The sequence below is a fragment of the Meles meles genome, chromosome 2 (assembly GCF_922984935.1).
Source record: "Meles meles chromosome 2, mMelMel3.1 paternal haplotype, whole genome shotgun sequence".
NCBI classification, from domain to species: Eukaryota; Metazoa; Chordata; class Mammalia; order Carnivora; family Mustelidae; genus Meles; species Meles meles.
This window is the reverse complement of record NC_060067.1, coordinates 168,140,143-168,165,016: the sequence shown is the minus strand read 5'-3', so window position 1 is coordinate 168,165,016 and position 24,874 is coordinate 168,140,143. Positions and strand designations below refer to the sequence as shown.

The window sequence follows — 24,874 nt, the reverse complement described above, 5'->3', positions numbered from 1 at the left end:
CAGGGATCCCAGGAACCTGAGATCATGACCTGAGCTGAAGGCAGAGGCTTAACCCACTGAGCCACCCAGGCGCCCCTGAAATTGAATTTAAATTGAACATTAAAAAAATAAATTTTGGGGTTAATACTTTGCTTATGTACTGTAGACCAAAACTGATTCCTGCTTACAAAATAACAATTAGACAAAACTTTTTAAAAATTAAGAATTTCGAACTATTCCTAAGATAAAAAGATAAAAGGTGTAATTATATTAATTCACATTTTTTTTTGGTTATTCAAAATGTAGAGTCAACCTAAATGTTCATAAAAAGGAGATGTTAAATCAACTACAGTAGCTTATACTATGGAATATTGAGTAAAGTTTCAAAACAATGAAGTAAATTTTTAGGCATTGATATGAAATGAGTCCTAGGATTTATTATTAAATGAAAAGAGCAAGTTATAGAACACAGAATGGTATGTACAACATTATCTTATTTATATTAAATACCTACACGTACCTCAAATCTGTATAGATAACCTATCAAATTGACAAGACTGGTTCCCTCTGGATGGAACTGGATGGAAATCAAGAGAAACTTTTGACTTATTTGTGTTATGCACATTTAAAAAAGAAAAAGAATAAATTACTGTATTACTTGTTTGAAAAAAAATTTAAGAAAGCAATAAAAACAGGCATAAAAATAGTTGATAGTTTGATATTCATATTTGAAACGTACCTACTATCATGAAAAATTAACATGAGAATACCAGATTGTATTTTTATAAGAAAAAAAAAGAAGCTATTGTATATATGGGAAAAAAAACTCAGCGCAAAAATCTATTAAATGATTGAAACTACACAGACAGGTTATTAAATTAAAAGAATTCTCTTGGGGTGCCTGGGTGGTTCAGTTGGTTAAGCATCTGCCTTTGGATCACGTCATGATCTCAGGATTTGGAATCGAGCCCCATGTCGGGCTCCCTGTTCAACAGGGAGTCTACTTCTCCCTCTCCCTCTGCTCCTCTCCCCTACTTGTACTCTGTCTCTCTAATAAATAAAATCTTTTTTTAAAAAAGTAGAATTCTCTCACATATATGCATATATCTACATATATACTTTATACATATAACTAACTACATTTATACTTATATAAACTTTTACATATATACTCATAATACTACATATTTATATACTACTTAAAATGTATACAAATTAATCCACTTTGCAATTGTTTTTTTTAAAAACTTAATAATTTATTTTGAAGGATTTTTTTATTTTTAATTCCAACACTTATGGCTATGAATTCTTCAAAGATTAAGGAATACCTTTGACTGGATAGGCCATAATTTATAAATGGGTTTTTGGCATTTCAAAATGTTTCAATGAATATGACTGTATATGTCCATGTATATGTATATAAATTAATATAGATCACATATCATATAATAATATATGTATCTAATTAATGTGTAATTGAAAATATTTATCATATATACTGACATAGATAAATACATGATAGATAGATGAATATGACACCACCAAATTGCTTTTCTAGATAATATACCGATTATATTTTTAACAATAAAATATGAAAATTCTTGTTTCCTTATGTTCTTGCCAACTTAATTATTGCTATTCTCACAAAACAAAATGGTGTCTCATTGTTTTCCCTTTCTTTTCAATAATTATTAAGATATACTAAATGATGCTCATATCACTCAAAATTAAGGAATGTTTGCTTCAGTGATATGGCTCAAAAGAGCTGTGAGCATTTATACCAAAGGGATAATGAGATTCACCTAGAATGAGATGAGATTCACCTAGAATAGACTTGAAATAACCAAGTAATGTTCACTTAATTTGTAATATACCGTCCAGACATACAGTTCAAACCCTAAAAATTTCACATATGTACAAAAGGTTATTGTTCTCTATTAAGCATCTATCTCCCCATCATATCACAATGATTTTCTAATGGCCAAATACAATGAGTATTTCTAATACTTCGATCACTTGCCTTCTCTTCTGTTTTCGGCATTATACAATAATCTTTCCTAAAGATTTTCTTTTCCTTTTGCATCTAGGACATGTGTTCTAGGTTTTCACAATTCTAATATCGTTCCAAATTTGATTGCAGTATACTCTTCATTTATTCATCCCCTGATCTTAGTGATCCCTTAGAGATGATCTTTAGCATCTCCCCACAGTACACACATTCTCTGACCCACATATTTTATTTCTGTGTGAGGTACCTGGTGATAAGTCAGAAATTTTGATCTCGATTTAGTCTAGATACCTTCTTGTGAGGCACTGACCTGTATAATTCACTAGAAATCTCCTTCAGAATGAGATTTCTGGAAACTTAACACATCCCCAATTAGCTTTTCTCTTTTTCTCCACCACCACTGACGAGGTTTTTTACTTCCTTCTCTATGCTGTACCTATAAACAGACCCACAATCAATTCGATCACTCAGGCCCTACGCCTGGACTGTCACCTCCTACAACCACCTAGTCATTTTTGTATGAGTTCTCTCTTTAAAATAATATTGAAAGATATTACACTTTGTGTTTCACACCGTCCTAAATAGTCCACTATATGGTTTTTGAATGGATGTATCAGTGAATAAATCGGATAGGAAGACAGTAAAGTGCAAGAAATGATAGCACTTACTAGCCTATGTTAATCACTAGAATAGGTTTAACGTTTTTTTGTTTTTCAAAGTGGTTTTTCAGCACTTTCAGTGTCATGAAAATGGACACCAGTTGACCTTTCCTTGTACGTGCTTACCTTTCTTCCCCCTCCCTCCCTTCATGCGCACCCTTTTTTCCTTGTTTCTTCCTTTCTCTCTTAAGTCGTGCCTTTTTTTCTATCTGGGACCCTCTCAACGCTTCTCTTCTGTCCCTGGCCTAACGCCCTCGCTCGCAGCACGCTGGTCAGCTCCTCTGGCCAGTGCGCCGGCTCAGCCCCGCCCACGCGGAACTCGAGTCACGAGGCTGCGGGAGGCGCGCTGCGAAGGGGGCGGGGTGAGGCCGGCGCTCCGCAGCGGGCGTGGGCGGATCCGGGAGCGCAGCCCCCCCCCCGCTATATCTGCGCCTGCGCGGGGCGGCTGCGGAGCCAGTCGGGACGGAGGAGACAAGATGGCGCTGCGGGCGATGCGGGGGATCGTGAACGGGGCCGCACCCGAGCTTCCCGTGCCCACCATTGGGCCTGTGGCGGGATCTCGGGAGCAAGCGCTGGCAGTTAGCCGGAACTACCTTTCCCAGCCTCGCCTGAGTGAGTATCAGAGAAAGAGACGAATCCTGTCTTGCTCCTTAGCTCAGCCTCTTGCTTCCATTCACCTGCTTAGCGAGGGAGGGGGGTTTATTTTTCCCTTTCTCATCCCACCTGTTCTGACTCATTCGTCTGTCTCTAGGAGATTTGAGTGTACCTGATGTTCTCGTAACATAGGTGGGCGGAGGGCAAGAGCAGCGACGAGAACTCTTTCCTGGGGTTGGTGGGCTCCTGGCTATTGACCCGCCCTCTCCAACTTCCTTGACTGGAGCACCGTCGGGCTCTTGCTTCTAGTCGCTAAAGCAGCTTCTTCTTCTTTTTTTTTTTTTTTTAAGATTTTATTTATTTATTTGACAGAGATCACAAGTAGGCAGAGAGGCAGGCAGAGAGAGAGAGAGGAAGGGAAGCAGGCTCTTCACTGAGCAGAGAGCCCGATGCGGGGCTCGATCCCAGGACCCTGGGATCATGACCTGAGCCGAAGGCAGAGGCTTTAACCCACTGAGCCACCCAGGTGCCCCAGAAAGCAGCTTCTTGTCACTTCAATCTTAATCATCCCCTGACCTCAGCTGGATATGGAGGGGTCGAGGGAACGCCCTTTCCCATCTCCTCCCGCCGGTGTAGATCTTCAGGGCTGATCAGGGGTTCTTCCGAGGGAGACCAAGTAGTGCTGTCGCTGACGTGGTCTGGCCCTTCGTTGATGAAGGTCAGGCCCGCAGCCAGAGGGAGACGTTCTGTGGAGGGACTGCTCCACAGGAGCACACGTTGGTATCAGAGACGCTACTGCTGAAAAGTACCCTGTAGGTCATCTAGTCTAACGCTCTCGTTTTACAGTAGGAAGCCTAAGGTTCTGGCAGGAGCAGGACTTGCCAGATTTTAAACAGTTATTGGCAGAACAGAAACTAAAATTCTGTTTCTTTCTTTCTTTTTTTTAAAGTAGGCTCCATGCCCAACGTGGAGCCCAGCACTGAGTTTGAACTCGGGACCCTGAGATCAAGAGTCGCCTGCTCAACTGACTTGAGGCAGCAGGCGCCTCTGAATTTCCGTTTGATTCTCGTTGGTGGTCCTCTTGTTTTTTTTTGTTTGTTTGTTTGTTTTGTTTTGTTTTTTTTAAACCATTGTTTCTTCATTTACTGACAAGTTAAACCTAACACAATTAAGTGGAAGGCTATCTTGGGGAAGCCAAGCAGCTTTGGCCATATTACATAGTATTTTTTAAAATATTTTATTTATTTATTTGACAGATCACAAGTAGGCAGAAAGCTAGGCAGAGAAGGGGCGGGGGGGGGGGGGGGGGGGGGGGGGGGGGGGTGGTGCAGGCTCCCTGCTAAGCAGAGAGCTGGTTGTGGGGCTCCATCCCAGACCCGAAACCATGACCTGAGCCGAAGGCACAGGCTTAACCCACTGAGCCACCCATAATACCCATATTATATAGTATTATGTGCAGAATATGTCATATGCGTGTTTAAGTGCTGTGATTATTAAAAAAAAAAAAAAAAAAAAAAGGAAACAAACCTGCTTTAATAAATGCGGTTTTAAGTGGACTACCCAGTAGTTCCAAAAGAAAATTTTTTTTTTAATTACTAACCAGTACAGTTGTGCAGTAGCAGGTCTCTTCACAGCTTCCTTCAGAATTCGGGATGAGCCTTGGAAATAGACTCTTTAAAACTTGGGAAGCTGATGTTTCCCCAGGTGGTGAGACTATGTTTGCACTGGTTAGTTGCCAGAATGCTTGTTTGTGGGTGGCTCATTGGTTTAAAAGAATTTCAGATGAAGGGTTTCAGTCTAGCCGCCCTCCAGTCTGACTAATCCTATCCTGATCTGTCACTAGGTCATATGACAGCACTGCAGTATGAGGAAGAAGAAAAACACAGTTGATTCCATGGTTTGCTGAGATGTGCTTTTTACAGTGGGAATTAATCTGAATTATCTGAGAACGCTTACTGGAGGTTTATATAAGCTGAAGTGAATGTTCCAAGAAATTAACTGATGTTGCATTCTTCTTCTATCTTCTATAGATTCTGACAATAAATTCATATCTAATAATTCATATTCTTTTATGAACTGCATTTGCATGTTTTACTTTTCTTTGGGTAGACAGATATTAGTGGTGCTTCTAGGAAAAGATTATAGGGGTGCGTTAGTCAGTTACCATATAATTATTCATTCTGTGTCAGTTCGAAGAGTATCAACAGAAATAATAAAATTGTTTCAAGAGTACTCCATGATTGTTAACCCTTAGGGGAGATGAGTAGGCTTTTTCAGTATTCTTTGTGTGCTTAGCCAGTGGCTAAAGAATTCCAGATGAGGAGCTCCTGGGTGGCTCAGTGGTTTGGAGCCTCTGCCTTTGGCTCAGTCATGATCTCGGAGTCCTGGGATGGAGCCCCACATCGGGCTCTCTACTCAGTGGGGAGCCTGCTTTCCCCCCACTCTCTCTCTGCCTGCCTCTCTGCCTACTTGTGATCTCTGTCAAATAAATAAAATCTTAAAAAAAAAAAAAAAAACAATTTCAGATGAGATTCCTCCTGACAAAATTGTTATAATGGTTAAAACTGAACCTCAGGGGGTGCCTGGGTGGCTCAGTGGGTTAAAGCCTCTGCGTTCGGCCCAGGTCATGATCTCAGGGTCCTGGGATCGAGTCCCGCGTCAGGCTCTCTGCTTGGCAGGGAGCCTGCTTCCTCCTCTCTCTCTGCCTGCCTCTCTGCCTACTTGTAATTTCTCTCTGTCAAATAAATAAATTAATAAAAAAAACCTGAACCTCAGGAACCCTTTTTTGTATCCTCACTGCCTTTCACAGTACTTGACACATTGAAGGTGTCTTGTAATTGTTTTATAACTTGCATTTAAACCTTGTTCTAATAGTTTAGTAGATTTTCAGTGTGGCTGGAATCAGAGTAGGGAATTGGGACACTTAGTTGAGTTGCTTTTCTGTATCTGTGTTATTCTGAATAGCATAAATGATTCCAGACTTAGGCTAACAGCTAACTACATTTGAATATCATCCTTAAATTGCCACATTCTTTATTCTAGCCCAACAGTTTTAATTCCTTCTGAATAAATACTGATTAACCTCTTAATTTTTCTAAAGATTGATTAGACCGTCTTAGGTGGTATATTAATGTAGTTACTTAATGTGTGCTTTTGAATGAAGGAATGGGACTAATAATATTGGCAGTACCACTGTACAAATTGGATCCTGTTTTAAAACAACTTCATGATATTGGATCTGTTAACAAGAAATGGGAAATGAGATGCACAGCCTTAGAATAATCTTGAGCACTTTAGTTGAGTCTCTAAATTCACAAGGAAAGAAAACTTAATTATTTAAACTTTGAGCACAGTTCAATAATACATACTGAACTTTTAGATACTGAACATTTTGAATTAGATAATCTCCATTGTTCTTGAGACCTTAGATCAGAACTAACCTTGTTTCTTATTTCATAAAACAGAGGTATCCTCAATGAAAAAGTCAAGTAAAGGAATCATAGGTCTACTTTTTCTAGAACCTCTTTTTCTAGAACCTCTCCCTTTTTGTCCACCTGTCAGGGTGTGCATCTCTACTGTTCTTGCACAATAGAAGATAATTGCCGGGGATTTTTGTTTTGCTAATAAGAGACTAGAGTACTGGATCTCTTGTGCAATGACTGTCCAATTTTCTCGTCGAAAATTTCACAATCATTAAGTGGCGTTACTAGTGTTAAACAATCTCATATCCTGCAGGAGGAAGAGGATGTCATCTTACAGAACATATACTTCTACAAAAACCTTTGTAGATTTTGGTTTTGAAATATTACTCCATAAATATTTATTGCCTGCTTGATAGTTCAGGATCAAAGATGTAACTTTTTGGTCTTAAAATGTGCTCACCATGTAATGTAACTTGTGTCAGTGTTGTCAGAAATTCTGAATATCCTCTGCAGACCTAACTTCTTATTCATTTGGAAATTCTCATAAGAAGAGTGTTCATTATTTTGGTAAACAGAAATGTTTATATAACTTGTGAATAGGTTTTGACTTTTTAGAAGAGCAGCTATAATATCTTTGGCAGCTTTACTTGAAACTTCTCTCTGCCTTGGGCTGTTAATGATAATAGTGAGGAAGGCTGGATAAATACTGTTTAGAGTTAAATAGAGTTTGATATCATTTTTTCTGCTTGTATTTTTTTAAACATTTTATTATTATGGAAAAAAGCTATAGTTGCTATATAAACTGTCTTCTAGTACCTGTTTGTAATCCAAATGTAGGAACTGTGTCATCTATATTTTTTAATTATATTGGAGACTAAGTTCAGAAATACTGTAAAGTCATAGAATGCCAACCTTAGAATTGGGGTGGGGGGTGGGGGAAGCCAAACAAACAAAAAACCAGTTCTAAGTCTGGTTCTCCCTTTTAATAACACATTTCTCAGAGCCTTAGTTTCTTTAAATGTAGAGTGGGTATATCAGCCTTGCCTACCTCCCAGCATTTTGTGAGCCTGAAATGGGGTAACCTATCTGAAGATATTCTGTGTAAGTACAAAGCACTCTCCAAATGTAGTTTGGTGATATTTTTGGTTGGGTTTGGGTTATTGTTAGTGTTCAATTTGTATATGTCAGTTTAATTTAAATCATGCATGCTCCTGGGGTTCCTGGGTGGCTCAGTGTGTTAGGCCTCTGCCTTTGACTCAGATCAGGATCCCAGGGTCCTGGGCTCAAGCCACACATCAGGATCTCTGCTCAGCGGGGAGCCTGCTTCCCTCTCTCGCTGTCTGCCTCTCTGCCTACTAGTGATCTCTGTCTGTCAAAGAAATAAATTAAAAAAAAAAAGTCCATGTTCCTTAAGCTCTGATTTGTATCCGAAGTAGTTTCCTTGCTTTGTGTGTGTGTGTGTGTGTTTTGCAGTGAGGGGAAACTGCTGAAGTAAGCATCTCATTATTAGATTCTCCCTTTTCTGCTTAAAAACTCCTCCAGTGGCTATACTCCCATTAGAGAAAGATTGTTTAGCAATAGTGACAGAATGTAGACACAAGAAAAATACTGTCCAGTGCATTACATAGTAAAAATAGCTTACTTTTTCATAGCTAACTTGCAGCCTCCTGGAATTATTTTGAGTTAGCATAGCCACATAAGTCTTGCAAATAATTACAAGAGTGTACCAGACCACAAAAAACAACCAGTTTGTTTTGGAATTTGAGCTGCAGTACAGAGTTAAAAGAACAAGTGACTTTGGAGCCAGACTGTAAGTTCAGATCCTTGGGCAATTTACTTGAGTTCTGAGTGTCATTTTTCTCTATTATAACTTGGTAGATCTTTTATGGAGATTAAGTGAGAATTCCTGACAAGTACTTATTAAATTATATTGGTGGTGTAGGTATTAATCGGTTAATTTGAATAGTTACTTGTAGGCTTTTTATATGAAAAGGCTATATACATTGTTGCAAATTTAGAGACTGCTTTTGATGAAGTAGAATCTTAATAGAAGTCAGTTTGAGTCACTGTTTCCAGCAGAAACGGTGAGTAGTGTTTCTTTTTCTCCGTCATGCTTGTGCTTGTGACTGGTGAAACTTCCTAATTTTAAATGAGCTTGAATTTAAACATGAGATTCTGAAGCATGTTTGTTGTAGAGGTTAAAGTTAAAGGAGGTGAAATCATGGTGAAAAAAATTTTCAGAACCTGAAGGATTTTGTTGGTTACATTTTATTCAAAACAGTTGCTTTAAATCTCAAAACTGGATCCTCCCCCCAATCCACCAGCCCACACCCTACTCCTATCCCTGTTTTAAGTAAAGGTTTTGAGCTGCTATTTCTATATTTTTTTAAAATTGGGTTCTAAGGAAAACATGTTTCAAATGTAGCTCCCTCTACATTTCTATGTAGCAGTTTTAGAAAGTCATTAAAAAATTGATTGTTTGAATACTAAAAATGAGAACAATAAATTTTTTAGGGGTAGAAATTATTTTTAAGAGTATTAGTTTATTTTCATACAATGGGGAAGATTTTCATAAAAAATAAGTGTGACAGCAGAGGTTTTTCTGTAATTTAAAGGGAACAAATGATTAATTGTTTTACATTATCATCCATTCAGGTAGCTTAAGTTTTTTAATTTGTGACTTGCCTCTTATTATCTGAGGTTAAAAAAGTCATTTGGGAGCCTCTTTCAAGATTATTACAATTGTAGATATTCAGGAAAATATTAGTATCAGGTTTAAATGTCCTATGAGTATGAATGACAAGTAAGTGCCCCAATAGTGCTTTCCTGTTTTTGGCATTTGTACCAGGGTACTGGCTTCCTGTTTTTAAGTTCTCAAGCCCCTTGAATGGACAGACTAGATATATTAAATGGTTTCCTCATTCTTGGGATTTGACATTTGTGCCAGAAATTTCTGTCCCAAGACCTCAGAAGAAATCAAGTAAAAAATTCTCAGTGGACAGTTTCTCACAACATATTAATGCCTTATAGTAAGATTTTTTCATTTATTTTTTTCAACTGTTCTGATCATTCAATTTAGTTAATTCTGACATTGTTAGAAGTACTGTCTCCTGAACGTTCTGTTTTATACTAATTACCATTACATTTGACATGTTTGTAGGTGTGGTAGGGTTGCAGGATAGCTACCTCCTTTCTAAAATGAAGGATTTGAGTCATGCCTTATAGATTAGTAGTTTAATCCTAGAGAATAACTTGCAGTAGAAAATAGAAGCCTCTAAACTGACAGTAACATTTGGCTTTTTTTTGCTTGTTTGTTTAAGGATCATATTTGATCTCTGGCCTTTCATTCCATTACCCGCTCCTCTCTTCCTAAAGCTCTTTTCTCTGTAGTTTTTAATGACATCTTTTAATTATGGCTTTTACCTCACAGATGACATTTTCTCATTTCCTTTGTGAGTTTTGTCACTTGTGCTTAAAGTTGTTGAGACTTTCCTTTATCTACTTTGCTAAGTGCCTCCTCTTCTTTAAAGCATTTCCTTTTCTAAGTAAGAACTCCTTACCTAGGTTTTTCCTCTGCTTCCACAAACCCTCTGTACACCTCTGTTATAGCCCTTAATGCTTCCCCCTTCTCCATATAAAACTGGGAACTCTTGAAAGAACTTTGCTCCTCTGTGCCTTCTTTGTTTTTGTATTCTGGGTCCTTAAAGTGACTTACAGTAAGAATGCAAAGTGGTTTTGGTTGGATGAAGGTGGATTATGAAAAGTTGTACAGGCACAGGTATATTTTATAAATTCAATTTGAAATTTTCTGTTTGAGTGCTCTGTATTATAAGTGCCATAGAGAGAGGAGCTTTTTGATAATATTGTAGAGGTAATTGTAGGTGGTTGTCCTGTCTGACTAAAGCTGATTCTTTTCTTTCTTTCTAGCGTACAAGACAGTATCAGGAGTCAATGGTCCACTAGTGATCTTAGATCATGTTAAGGTAATACCACTGAGATAATCATTTAACCATTTATGTAAGAATATGGTCTTGTTCAGTATACTTTAAATTTTATGTTCTGATTTTTTAACCCACTTTTTGGTCTGAATGTCAGTGCTACATAGGAGATGAGTTTTAAATCAAAAGTCAGAAGACTGGATTCCAGTGGTGGATCTAATATGGATTCTGTTAAACTACATCATCTGCAGAATTTTTTTAATTTTTTATTTATTTATTTATTTGGCCAATCCTACCTCATAGGTTGAGGAAAAACAGTAATAATATATGAGTGTGTTTTATAACCTGTAGGTTATTGTATATCTCTGGTAGCTTCTGGTTCTTGTCATAGACTGCAAATGTGTTATAGCTATTTGTTAATAGTATTTGTCTTTTTTTTTTTTTACTAAATTTTAAGATCTTTGAGTGAATAAACAAAGTTACTTTTATCTTTGAGGGCCTGACACTGGTATTCAGGTAGCAAACAAGAACAGATTATCTTAACGGTGATTAAAGCCCTAAAGCAAAGAATAGTTTTTACTTAGTTTGTTTTAAGGATGTGGGGTTGTGTTTTTTTTTAGCCACAGCTGTACATAAGAATTATAAACACTAAGACTGTTATCATAGAAAAAGTGACGTAGAATATAGACCATAATTGAATGCCCTACAGAAAGCCTTCTACCTGAGCTTTATGATCAAAATATCTTCAGAGAAAATAATTGATATAGTATGCTCTCTAGAACAGTAATTATGTACTGGTTGATGTTGGGGTAGTTTGGGCAAAAGGCACACAATTATTGTTTGTTGAGAAAAGTAATGATGGAAATATGTTTGGCATGTGACCCCTCTAGAAGCAGAAAAGAAATTGAAAATCATTTCATAAAAGAAAGGGCAAAATGCATTGTTTTTTCAGTTTTATCCCTAAGATTATATATTTATACATGACAAGGTATTTATACAAATTAACCTCAGGATTAAACATAACAAATTTACCTCTGGGCCATAGTCTCATACTAGTATTCTGCAATTTGAATCAAAGTCTCAATATAGTGTACTCAATTTGCACAAAGTTTAGGTCAGTACCCATTAATGTTTTGTGAAAGAGTGGAGCCTGCACTTTTATTTTTGAGGAAAAGATAGGAAGCTTTTTTTTTTTTTTCTATAGTCTTTATTAGATAACATTTTTGGCTTACATTTTAAAAACATGAAACTTTTTTGTGAGTAAATGTTATTGAAAACAAAAATATTTGCCTTTCGTTTTTCTTTTAAGACTTTATTTATTTAAGAGAGAAGAGGGAGAGAGAGCATGAGAGTATGAGCAGAGGGAGGGACACTGGAAGAGGGACAAGCAGGGCCCAACACATGGCTCAGTTCCAGGACCCTGAGATCATGACCTAAGCTGAAGTCAGTGTTTAGCTGACTTGAGCCACCTAGGTGCCCCCAAAATATTCAGGTTTCAATTATGTTAAACACTGAGCTCAGAACAGAAGATATGATGGTGAACAGTGAGTCCTCCCCCAGTGGAGCATCATGTAGGGGAGAAGCAAATATAATGCAGATAAACATACCTAATTAGTAAGTGCTATGAGAGTTAAGTGTGGGGTGCTATGAGAGTAAGGAGAAAGACTTTAGAAGACATCTTTGAGAAAGTAACTTTAAGAGTGTTCAAAAAGTTTCATTGAATGTTTGCTTGGGGTAGAGCTCCAGCTGAGGAAAAACTGGTAAATAAATGATAGGTAGGTATAGGAATGGTTTCATAACCCCAGATTTATAGTGGCTTTTTAATTTAAAGGGTCAAGGAACAGATAATCTTCTTTTTTTTTTTCCATTTTATTTATTTTTTTCAGCGTAACAGTATTCATTGTTTTTGCACAACACCCAGTGCTCCATGCAAAACGTGCCCTCCCCATTACCCACCACCTGTTCCCCCAACCTCCCACCCCTGACCCTTCTAGTCTCTTATGGTTCGCCTCCCCTCCCCAATGTCCATAGCCCCCTCCCCCTCTCCCAATCCCACCTCCCCCCAGCAACCCCCAGTTTGTTTTGTGAGATTAAGAGTCATTTATGGTTTGTCTCCCTCCCAATCCCATCTTGTTTCATTTATTCTTCTCCTATCCCCCTAACCCCCCATGTTGCTTCTCCATGTCCTCATATCAGGGAGATCATATGATAGTTGTCTTTCTCCGATTGACTTATTTCACTAAGCATGATACGCTCTAGTTCCATCCACGTCGTCGCAAATGGCAAGATTTCATTTCTTTTGATGGCTGCATAGTATTCCATTGTGTATATATACCACCTCTTCTTTATCCATTCATCTGTTGATGGACATCTAGGTTCTTTCCATAGTTTGGCTATTGTAGACATTGCTGCTATAAACATTCGGGTACACGTGCCCCTTCGGATCACTATGTTTGTATCTTTAGGGTAAATACCCAGTAGTGCAAGTGCTGGGTCATAGGGTAAGGGAACAGATAATCTTGATGAATTTTGTCAGAATAGAGATGGAGACTGCTACTCAAGTCATGTTATGAAATTGGCTTTTTTTTTTTTTTAAGATTGATTTTATTTATTTGTCAAAAAGAGACAGCACAAGCAGGGAAGGTGGCAGGCAGAGGAAGAAGTGGGCTCCTTGATCAGCAAGGAGCCTGATGTGGGACTCGATCCCAGGACTCTGGGATCATGACCTGAGCCGAGGCAGACACTTAACCAACCAAGGCACCCAGGCATCCCTGAAATTGGCATATTTTTAATTTCCAAACCAGAAAAGGGTAATACTAGAAAAGAAGAAAGATAATTATCCTCACTTAAAAGCACAGATTCTAAAATTCTTAATAAAAATTACTCATCTATTGGAAATTAGCAAACATAATTATGTAAAAAAAATAATAGAATTATGACAAAGTAGAATTTATCCCAGTAATACAAAGATGATTTGATGTGGGGAGCCTGGGTGGCTCAGTGGGTTAAAGCCTCTGCCTTCGGCTCAGGTCATTATCCCACAGTCCTGGGATCGAGCCCCACACTGGGCTGTCTGCTCTGCAGGGAGCCCTCTTCCTCCTCTCTCTCTCTGCCTGCCTCTCTGCCTAGTTGTGATCTCTGTCTGTCAAATAAATAAATAAAATCTTTAAAAAAAAAAAAAAGATGATTTGATGTTAAGAAATATATCAGTAACTTAGCTTAAGTCAACTCATTCATGGATTAAACTAGAAAGAGCTTATGGCCTTCTCGATAAATAAGTAGGATCTGATAAGTTATTCATTTCCATAAAAAAAAAAAAAGCAAGAAAGAAAAGGTCACTTGGAAATAAAGAGTAGAACAAACTTTTAACCTCTTAAAAGATATCCATCATAACCTATAGGAAACAACATACTTAAGAGACTCTGGTAAAATTCTCATTTAAATCAGAAACAAGATGAGGATGCCTGGTTGTTTCCACACTATCCGTCTTTGTACTTAGAACCTAACCAGTGCTGTGGGGGGGAAAAGAAATAAGGGTATAAAGCTATTAGGAGGGAAAATTAACCAGTGCTGTGGGGGGAAAAAGAAATAAGGGAATAAAGCTATTAGGAGGGAAACCTAACCAGTGCTGCAGGGGGGAAAAGAAATAAGGGTATAAAGCTATTAGAAGGGAAAAGGCACAGCAGTCATCATTTCTTGGTGATATAATTAACTAAACCAAAGTCATTCAGTGGGTAAACTATTAGAAACAATGATGCAACACAGTTGCTGGATACAAGAATCAGTCCACAGAAATCAGGAGTGTTGTATATTCCAGAATTCATTATTTACAGAAAACCATAAAGCTTTGTTGGAAGACTTAAAATAAAGGGAGATTCCATGTTTGTGAATGAAAGGACTCAGAGTAAATATATTGATTCCACTCAGGGAACAGAATCCTTTAGAGATAGAGTAATTAATATTAAAGACTGGGTGCAGGCATAAGCAGTTGTATCAGTGGAGCAAAATTAAGCACTCTGAAACCAATTCTTATCATGCTGGGTATTTGACTTGGGTCAAAGATAAAAGCATCATTACAGGTCAATAGGGGACATGTTGTGCTGCTTAGTAAATATTATTGGGGTAATTGGTTTTATATATAAAAAAGAATGAAAATGAGAAAAGTAAAATTGCATACCACAAACAAAGCCAATTGAATTAAAGGCCTAAACCTGAACAACCTTTTAGAAGACAAAATCAAAAGCCATTTGTATAAATTTAAATTAAAAGGTTTTCCTAAACAAGATACAAAAGGCACAAATCATAAAGGAGAACAAGTTGTTTTAGTACTTAAAAAGTTTTGAAACTTCTGTATGGTAAGATACAAAAATAAAGGGCAAGATAACAGAGTGGAAGCTTATATTTACGAAAGGGTTAATATCCAGAATCTGTAAAGCTCCTATACATTAAAGAAAAAGCAGATCCATTTGAAAAGTGGAAGAAATATAGGGAATATAAAGAAGAAATATAACCCAGTCATAGGTAATAAATTCTGAATTGTCAGTGAACATGAAAAGCTGTATAATACTGGGAAAATACAAGTTGAAAAGATGCTAATTTTTTCTTTATCAAAATGGCAGAAATTAAAGTTCAGTAATGTAAGATTGACATAGTTGTAGGGAAATGATGATTTTGTATACTGCTAGGGAGATTGTAAATTAATACAATTCCTTTTCAGAGGAACTTAAATTTATGGAATGGGCACAGCCTGTATGTAGCCACCACTTGGTAATCAAATACCTTAGGGAAAACACACTTGGCCTGAGGGAGCTGCATAGAAGAATGCTCTTGTAGCATGTTTGTAATAGTATAAATTTGGAATAGCCTTGAACTCCATTGACACATAAAATGTGTCATTTTAACTACATTTATTTTAACATTGATTCTAAGATGCCCATTTATTCATGTTACCATCTCCACAATCAAGAATTTTAAAATCAGTGGTGCACCATATTTTAATTGAGAGATATTTTCCTTCACATCGCTCAAGGTAGTGATGTGCTTTTCAATGATTATGTTGATAAAATGAGGTAAATATTACCAAAATGGATCTAAAACATAAGGTCAAGTGAAGAAAATGAAAAGTTGCAGGATAATATATTTAGTATATTGTCATTTATGTAAAATAACTAAAATCTATTTTTGGAAACTACATTTTAAAATATTAAAAGTGAAAGAGGAATATGTATTTGTTTAGGAGAATTTGAGGACACATTTATCTTATTATAATAGTGATGATTGTATTTTTTTTTTTTTAAGATTTTATTTATACATTTGACAGACAGAGATCACAAGTAGGCAGAGAGGCAGGCAGAGAGAGAGAGAGAGGAGGAAGCAGGCTCCCTGCCAAGCAGAGAGCCCGATGCGGGGCTCAATCCCAGGACCCTGGGATCACGACCTGAGCAAAAGGCAGAGGCTTTAACCCACTGAGCCACCCAGGCGCCCCTGATGATTGTATTTTTAATTGGCATTTTATCCCCCTCCCCACAAAGCATGCAGGTGAGTACACACACAGCCCAGAAGCAAACATCAGTTCTGAGTGATGGGAATGTGATTATTGTAAGTTTTGCGCCTTTCTTTAGTCTCTTTAGTTTAAAACCTATACACAGGAGAAAAAACTAATTGCTGCTGTTTTATGGATTTAAGACCTTTCTCTCTACCTGAGGATGTTACAGACTCTCAGTATATGCCTGTGTGGTTTAGAGAGGTGGGGAGATTTTACTTGTATACATGCTATGATAGAGATAGAGCATATAGAGTAATTTGGGGAGCTTTTAAATATTGGTTATTGATCCTTTATTTTATCTGGTATAGTTTCCCAGATATGCTGAGATTGTCCACTTAACATTACCAGATGGCACAAAGAGAAGTGGGCAAGTTCTAGAAGTTAGTGGTTCCAAAGCAGTGGTTCAGGTAAGCATCACTTTCCAAATCTGGCCAGTTGAACAAAAACATAAGGAACACCTCTTGCCTTTTCTAGAGATCATTTAGTAAATCTGTCTTTAGAGATTGATTACTGACTGTGGGAAGAAAAAATTATTTTTTCTTGTTGTTTTGCCAAATGATAGCCACCTATGTCTATCCTAGTCCAGTAGCTCCACTGCCATTGGTAAAAAAATTTTTTTTTTTTAAACAAAGCAGATAATCACATGGCAGGAGAGAGATGAAAGGCAAAATTTATAACTTACGGGATAAAACCAAAGCAGTATCTGAGCCTGTTTCTTTAAGTCATCTCTTATAATACCTAGTTTTTAATGTTGCCAATTATGGGAAATGGCAGTTTTCTCAAATTACGTGTTCCCCTAAAAAGTAATCTAGAGCAAGGGTCAGCAAGATTTCTGAAAGGGCTAGATAATAAATTTTTTAGGCTTTATGGGACCACCTAATGTCTCTAATGCATATTCTTCTTCCTTTCTTTACCTTCCTTTCTTTTTTTCTTAAACCCTTTAAAAATGTAAAAAACATTCTTAGCTTGATGGAGTTGGACTAGAGTCATGATCCTTGGTCTAGAGGTTGGCAGTTTGGTTCATCACCGTAGACTTTTTTTTGTTCGTTATATTGAAAATAGTTTGTATATATGTATTTTACTTTATATGGGCTGTTAAACAAACGGAAATAATACTTAAGTACTTACAATCTAAATTCCTTTTGCCCTTCTTATTACTTCTCTTTCTCACTAGGTATTTGAAGGGACATCAGGTATAGATGCCAAGAAAACATCCTGTGAGTTTACTGGGGATATTCTCCGAACACCAGTGTCCGAGGATATGCTTGGTAAATGGATGTTGTTATGTATTCTGAGCAGAGATCTGTTTTCTTTTAAACATATTTCCATGGAGTCTTTCTTAAAAATTACCTATTTGAGTCATGGTCTACTCTGTACTGTCTTGCTACTGTTTCACAGGTCGGGTCTTCAATGGATCAGGCAAACCCATCGACAGAGGTCCTGTTGTACTGGCTGAAGACTTTCTTGACATCATGGGTAAGATAATAAATGGGTTTCTGTGTTTTGAAGAAAATAGCCTCTATTTTATATCTTTGTCAAATAGAGAGTGATTTTTGTGATAGTTTAAGTAGATAACCAATGTGGTCCCTATTAATTGCTTTATTTAATAAATTTATGTTTTTTAGAAATCATCTTAAAATTTTATGTAAAATATTTTAAGGTTTTATAAAATGCCACTATGGCATATCTGAAATGAACATTGCTTTGAAATATAAATGGCTTCTAAATTGGGATTTTTTTTTCTTATTTACTGTACCTTTTTTTCTTTAGAACTTGTTCTGCTACCATATAGTTTGTGAGTCTACAAAAGGCTAATGGGAAGATTTCTTAAATAGTTTCAGATTTTAAAAAGCTGATTTTAAGAGAGGAAAGAAAGGGCTTATATGTTTTAGTCTTAATGTCTTAAAATTTTCTCTTTTGGAAATATATTAGGCCAGCCAATCAATCCTCAGTGTCGAATCTATCCAGAGGAGATGATTCAGACTGGCATTTCGGCCATAGATGGCATGAACAGTATTGCTCGGGGGCAGAAAATTCCTATCTTCTCTGCTGCTGGCTTACCACACAATGAGGTGAGAGCTAGGATCTGTTTGGTGTGAAATTTAACAAGGGAGAATTTCTAAATGCTTCACTGTTAATAAGAAGCCAAATAAAAGGTTTTTAACAATACTCATTTGTACCCAATACCCATTTCAGCAATTTTCAATGTTACTGTTTATATAATCCAGCTACATTGAATCTTAATTTATGCCTGATGTCTGTGTTCTTGCTTACTCTTACAAATCTTTACAAAAAGTACAAAGTAGCTTTTTTGGGTAAGTCCTTTAGAACATAATTTCATTCATTTTAATTGCAGTTCCAAAAAGTTTAGGATAAAAGTTATTTTGTTCTAGAAGTGTTATTTTAAATTTCAGCTTAGTTCTTTTGCACTCCTCATCAGATTGCAGCACAAATCTGTCGCCAGGCTGGTTTGGTAAAGAAATCCAAAGATGTAGTGGATTACAGTGAGGAAAATTTTGCAATTGTATTTGCTGCTATGGGTGTAAGTATAATTTTTTTCTGTTTTGGTATGACATTATAAGATTATTTATTTTATTAGAACAATGTAGAAAACCACACATACATCATTGGATTTATTTCTAGGCAGAGAAGTTGCAACTTGGCATTTTGGATAAACTCTGGATTAAAATTTAACATTTGACTGCAAATTCTTTTTTTTAATTTTTATTTATTTTTTAAATTTCTTTTCCGTGTTCCAGAATTCATTGTTTATGCACCACAACCAGTGCTCCATGCAATATGTGCCCTCCCATAATAGCCACCACCAGGCTCACCCTCAGGTTGTTTTTCAGAGTCCATAGTCTCCCCCTCCAATTTCCCCCAACTCCCTTCTCCTCTCCCATCTCCCCATGTTCTCCATGTTATTTCTTATGCTCCACAAATAAGCGAAACCATATGATAATTGTCTCTGCTTGACTTATTTCACTCAGCATAATCTCTTCCAGTCCCGTCCATGTTGATACAAAAGTTGGGTATTCATCTTTTCTGATGGAGGCATAATACTCCATAGTATGTATGGACCACATATTCCTTATCCATTTGTCTGTTGAAGGGCATCTTGGTTCTTTCCACAGTTTGGTGACTGTGGCTTTTGCTGCTATGAACATTGGGGTACAGATGGCCCTTCTTTTCACTACATCTGTATCTTTGGAATAAATACCCAGCCAGTAGTGCAATTGCAGGTTGACTGCAAAATTTAAGAGTAATTTTCTTTATGCCCAAAGCGGGTTGCTTACTCTGTTGGCTTTTGTGAAATTTTGTGGGTACTTGAAACTTCAGAGGAGGGATTCTTCTGTATTCTCAGTATTTCTGATGAAGGCTAATCTATGGTGTAGATCCATAGATTAGCCTTCATCAGAAATACTGAGAATTTTTCTTCTCCTAGTACTGATGAAGTCATTGCTATTTAGGTAAACATGGAAACTGCCCGGTTCTTCAAATCTGACTTTGAAGAAAATGGCTCAATGGACAACGTCTGCCTCTTTTTGAACCTGGCTAATGACCCAACGTGAGTAAATAGAGCTGTTTCTTTCTGTTCAGTCAGACTTCAGATCAAAAATATTACCTAAGACAAAGGGAGTGAAATGTGACAATGAAAGAAACATGGGGCTAGGAGTGGGAGAGCTGTGGTTAATTAAATTCAGCTCTATTTCTTGCTGGTTTCTTGGCTTTGGCCAAATCACATAGGCTATGAATTTCAGTTTTCTCTTTGAGGAAATATAAGTAATACTTGTCTCATACTGTTGTTGTGCATTTTAAGTGAGATAATACATGTAAATTACCTAGGACCCAGACCATACTTAGTTAAAGATCTTTTCCTTTTACCTGAGAAATCTAGCCACTCCCCTGTTTCTTCCCTCCCTCCTTGTTTCTCAATTTTGAGAGGAATATAGTTTTGAGAAATTATGGGTCCATTTCTAAAGTAATCTAACTTTGTAGCATTAAGTAGTTCTTATTATGAAAAAAATGACTCCTTACTTATTCTAAAGTAATAATTGCTTTTTTATTTTTTAAATTAAATTTATTTAGTTACTTAAAACTTAAATAAATTTTCTCAGTTTATTTAAAACTTTTGAAGGGGGACTCTAATTTCCAGCATCATGTTGTTTTGTCTTTTCATTTTATATATTTATATAAATATATTTTTATATAAATATATAAATATATTTTATATTTTACATAAATATATTTTAATATAAAATATATTTATATATTTTATCTTTATATATTTATGTTTTTACCTTTTTTTTTATGTTTTTGCCTTTTAAGTAACAAAGAACTTAATATTCCATTTCAGTATTGAGCGAATTATCACTCCTCGCTTGGCTCTTACTACAGCCGAATTTCTGGCCTATCAATGTGAGAAACATGTATTGGTTATCCTAACAGATATGAGTTCTTATGCTGAAGCCCTTCGAGAGGTAACTTTTTTTTCAAAATGGGATACTTTTCAGTTATCTTGTCTCTTTACAAGTTTTCATTTTTTTTAATTGTGTTTTTTTAAGCTTCATCACTCACATATTAGAATACCTTAATTAATTGAAAAGGAAAACACAACTTTTTTTCTGTCTAGTTGAAATGATTATAAATTATATATAATTATTAGCCTAGTTATCATACTGTCACATCTCTATGTATTTAAGACTTGACTCTAAAAGGCAGCAAATGATGCAAGCTCTTTGTCAGGTTACTCTCCCAGGATGTTTTGTCCAGATTGTCAATTTTAACCCTTTTCAGAATTTCATTTTTAATAATATTAATATTTAAATATATGAAGAGCATACTCTGACACCACCCTTTTTAGAACTTATTCCTTCAGAAAACATGTTTATTTAGGAACAGTGTTAAGGTTCTAACAGGTACCACCCAGAAGTTTGGATTGTTCATTCTAATACAAGTTACTGAAATCTTGAGTAAGTTACTCTTTTAAACTTGTAAAAGGGGATAAAAAAGCTTCTGAAGAGATATGCTATATAAATATCTGGCTTCTTAAAAATCCCTGAGGTCCATCACTGTATCTCACTCTGCTGCAGTGGTTTTTCAGGGAAGCATTTTTCTTACCGTTTGTCACAGAGCAGTAATTTTCTAAAGTAAAATTAAAATGAGTTATTAGAAAAGCATATTTTAAAGACGATAACATAACTTACAACCCTGGGATTTCTCTTTTTTTTTTTTTTTTAACTAGGTCCAACAGACATAAAATTACTCTGTCAGATTGCCATTAGAGTTTTTAAATGCTTATCCTACTTTCTGTGTTATCTCATTATCCAACAATTAAAGCTGGTCTGCAGACCACACTTTGAATAACACTGCTATAGCATACTCTTTTGGAGGTGCCAGAATAGTACCTAAAAGTTGGGCTCAGTGCTTTAGGTTCTTGGTGGTTATTGATTAATATACCCAGCTATATTATGATGTGCATGTCTCCAAGGTAAAGACTATTTATTCTTACTTTGCACAATGAATGGGCTCCTGGCTCTGTGATCTTGAGAAATTATTTAACTGACCCTTGATCCCAACTATAAATTGGGGTTAACAACAATCCTCATAGGATTGTTGTGAGGATTAAATTAAATATGTAAACTGCATCAAATGATTCCTGGGATGTATTTCCTCCCCTTTTGACCTTTTTAGCATTAGCTTACATAAATATTGCAAGATCCATGGCATGACATAGATCTTGTGAACTAAAAATGTTCTCTTAGTTTTAAAATAACTTCCTTTGATTTACAAAATTCCAAGCAGATTTATTTTTTCTAGCAAGCTAATTAAAGATTTGCTTTATGGTGATAAGATTGTAACAAAGCACTTTCGGTCCCCATTGTCAACATTTTTGTTACAGAATAATCTGAAGTTGTGTTGCTAGGTTTTTAAGTCATCTTCCAGAGACAGTATTTAAAAGTGAAAGATGATACTTCCAACTTTGCAATTGAGTATGTTCAAGCTAATGTGTTCTAAGCTTTACTTTTCATATTCAGGTATGTGACATTCTCCTCCTTGACTTACTGTCAGGTTTCAGCAGCCAGGGAAGAGGTGCCTGGTCGGCGAGGATTCCCAGGTTACATGTATACAGATTTAGCCACGATATATGAACGCGCTGGTCGAGTGGAAGGTAGAAATGGCTCAATTACTCAAATTCCTATTCTCACTATGCCTAATGATGGTAAGTTTTTAGTCTTTGGATTATAGCAGACATAAACATTTTAAGGACTTGATTCAGAGAACATCTACCTTTTTGAGTTGAAAATTTTTTTTCCAAGCTTTTACTTAAATTCCAGCTAATGAACGTACACTGTAATATTAGGTTCAGGTGCAGAATTTAGTGATTTATCACTTACATACAGTACCTGGTGCTCATCACAAGTGCCCTCCTTCATCACCATCACCTGTTTTCCCATCCCCCAACCCACCTTCTGTCCAGCAACCCTCACTTTCTTCTATGTAATTAAGAGTCTGTTTCATGGTTTGCCTTTTCCCCCATGTTCATTTGTTTTAGAGCTCAAATTCTTTTGAGGGTTTATCCTTTAAGAGTTTACCTTAACTAGGTGATTTGTATCTAAATGAAAATTTTCATTTGTAAACTGCCCATAGTAATCATCCTTTTGTAGAAGAAGAAAAACAATTTCCTTTGTAATTAGAATTTTTAGTTGTTTTTTTTTTATTTGTTTATTTACAGCATAACAGTGTTCATTGTTTTGGCATCACACCCAGTGCTCCATGTAGTACGTGCCCTCCCTATTACCCACCACCTGGTTCCTCAACCTCCCACCCCCTCCCCGCCCCTTCGAAACCCTCTGGTTGTTTTTCAGAGTCCATAGTCTATCATGGTTCATCTCCCCTTCCAGTTTCCCTCAACTCCCTCTCCTCTCCATCTCCCCATGTCCTCCATGTTATTTGTTATGCTCCACAAATAAGTGAGACCATATGATACTTGACTCTCTCTGCTTGACTTACTTCGCTCAGCATAATCTCTTCCAGTCCCGTCCATGTTGCTACAAAAGTTGGGTATTCATCCTTTCTGATGGAGGCATAATAGTCCATTGTGTATATGGACCACATCTTCCTTATCCATTCGTCCGTTGAAGGGCATCTTGGTTCTTTCCACAGTTTGGCGACTGTAGCCATTGCTGCAATAAACATTGGGGTACAGATGGCCCTTCTTTTCACTACATCTGCATCTTTGGGGTAAATACCCAGCAGTGCAATTGCAGGGTCATAGGGAAGCTCTATTCTTAATTTCTTCAGGAATCTCCACACTGTTCTCCAAAGTGGCTGCACTAACTTGCATTCCCACCAAGAGTGTAAGAAGGTTCCCCTTTCTCCACATCCTCTCCAACACACGTTGTTTCCTGTCTTGCTAATTTTGGCCATTCTAACTGGTGTCAGGTGGTATCTCAATGTAGTTTTAATTTAAATCTCCCTGATGGTTAGTGATGATGAACATTTTTTCATGTGTCTGATAGCCATTTGTATGTCTTCGTTGGAGAAGTGTCTGTTCATATCTTCTGCCCATTTTTTGATATGATTATCTGTTTTGTGTGTGTTGAGTTTGAGAAGTTCTTTATAGATCCTGGATATCAACCTTTTGTCTGTACTGTCATTTGCAAATATCTTCTCCCATTCCGTGGGTTGCCTTTTTGTTTTGTTGACTGTTTCCTTTGCTGTGCAGAAGCTTTTGATCTTGATGAAGTCCCAAAAGTTCATTTTCGCTTTTGTTTCCTTGGCCTTTGGAGACATATCTTGAAAGAAGTTGCTGTGGCGGATATCGAAGAGGTTACTGCCTATGTTCTCCTCTAGGATTCTGATGGATTCCTGTCTCACGTTGAGGTCTTTTATCCATTTCGAGTTTATCTTTGTGTACGGTGTAAGAGAATGGTCGAGTTTCATTCTTCTACATATCGCTGTCCAGTTTTCCCAGCACCATTTATTGAAGAGACTGTCTTTTTTCCATTGTATATTTTTTCCTGTTTTGTCGAAGATTATGTCACCATAGAGTTGAGGGTCCATATCTGGGCTCTCCACTCTGTTCCACTGGTCTATGTGTCTGTTTTTATGCCAGTACCACGCTGTCTTGGTGATCACAGCTTTGTAGTAAAGCTTGAAATCGGGTAACGTGATGCCGCCAGTTTTGTTTTTGTTTTTCAACATTTCCTTAGCAATTCGGGGTCTCTTCTGATTCCATACAAATTTTAGGATTATTTGCTCCAGCTCTTTGAAAAATATCGGTGGAATTTTTATCGGAATGGCATTAAAAGTATAGATTGCTCTAGGCAGTATAGACATTTTAACAATGATTTTTCTTCCAATCCAAGAGCATGGAACAGTCTTCCATCTTTTTGTGTCTTCAATTTCTTTCATGAGTGTTCTGTAGTTCCTCGAGTACAGGTCCTTTACCTCTTTGGTTAGGTTTATTCCCAGGTATCTTATGGTTCTTGGTGCTATAGTAAATGGAATCGATTCTCTAATTTCCCTTTCTGTATTTTCATTGTTAGTGTATAAGAAAGCCACTGATTCCTGTACATTGACTTTGTATCCTGCCACGTTACTGAATTGCTGTATGAGTTCTAGTAGTTTCGGGGTGGAGTCTTTAGGGTTTTCCATATAAAGAATCATGTCATCTGCGAAGAGAGAGAGTTTGACTTCTTCCTTGCCAATTTGGATACCTTTTA

General features: G+C 36.8%; 1 protein-coding gene across 1 annotated transcript in view; it reads left to right on the top strand.

Annotated features, from left to right (window-relative positions):
- The first annotated feature begins 3,087 nt into the window (after positions 1–3,087).
- The window catches only part of ATP6V1B2 (ATPase H+ transporting V1 subunit B2), a 34,421-nt gene continuing 12,634 nt past the window's right edge, over positions 3,088–24,874 (top strand). The window contains exons 1-10 of the mRNA XM_045997746.1: positions 3,088–3,258; positions 10,590–10,645; positions 16,454–16,552; positions 17,320–17,413; positions 17,544–17,621; positions 18,078–18,217; positions 18,586–18,687; positions 19,616–19,713; positions 20,503–20,626; positions 22,218–22,368. Coding sequence (XP_045853702.1) covers positions 3,123–3,258; positions 10,590–10,645; positions 16,454–16,552; positions 17,320–17,413; positions 17,544–17,621; positions 18,078–18,217; positions 18,586–18,687; positions 19,616–19,713; positions 20,503–20,626; positions 22,218–22,368 — 1,078 coding nt within the window. The 5' untranslated portion in view covers positions 3,088–3,122. The remainder of the gene's footprint in view (positions 3,259–10,589; positions 10,646–16,453; positions 16,553–17,319; positions 17,414–17,543; positions 17,622–18,077; positions 18,218–18,585; positions 18,688–19,615; positions 19,714–20,502; positions 20,627–22,217; positions 22,369–24,874) is intronic.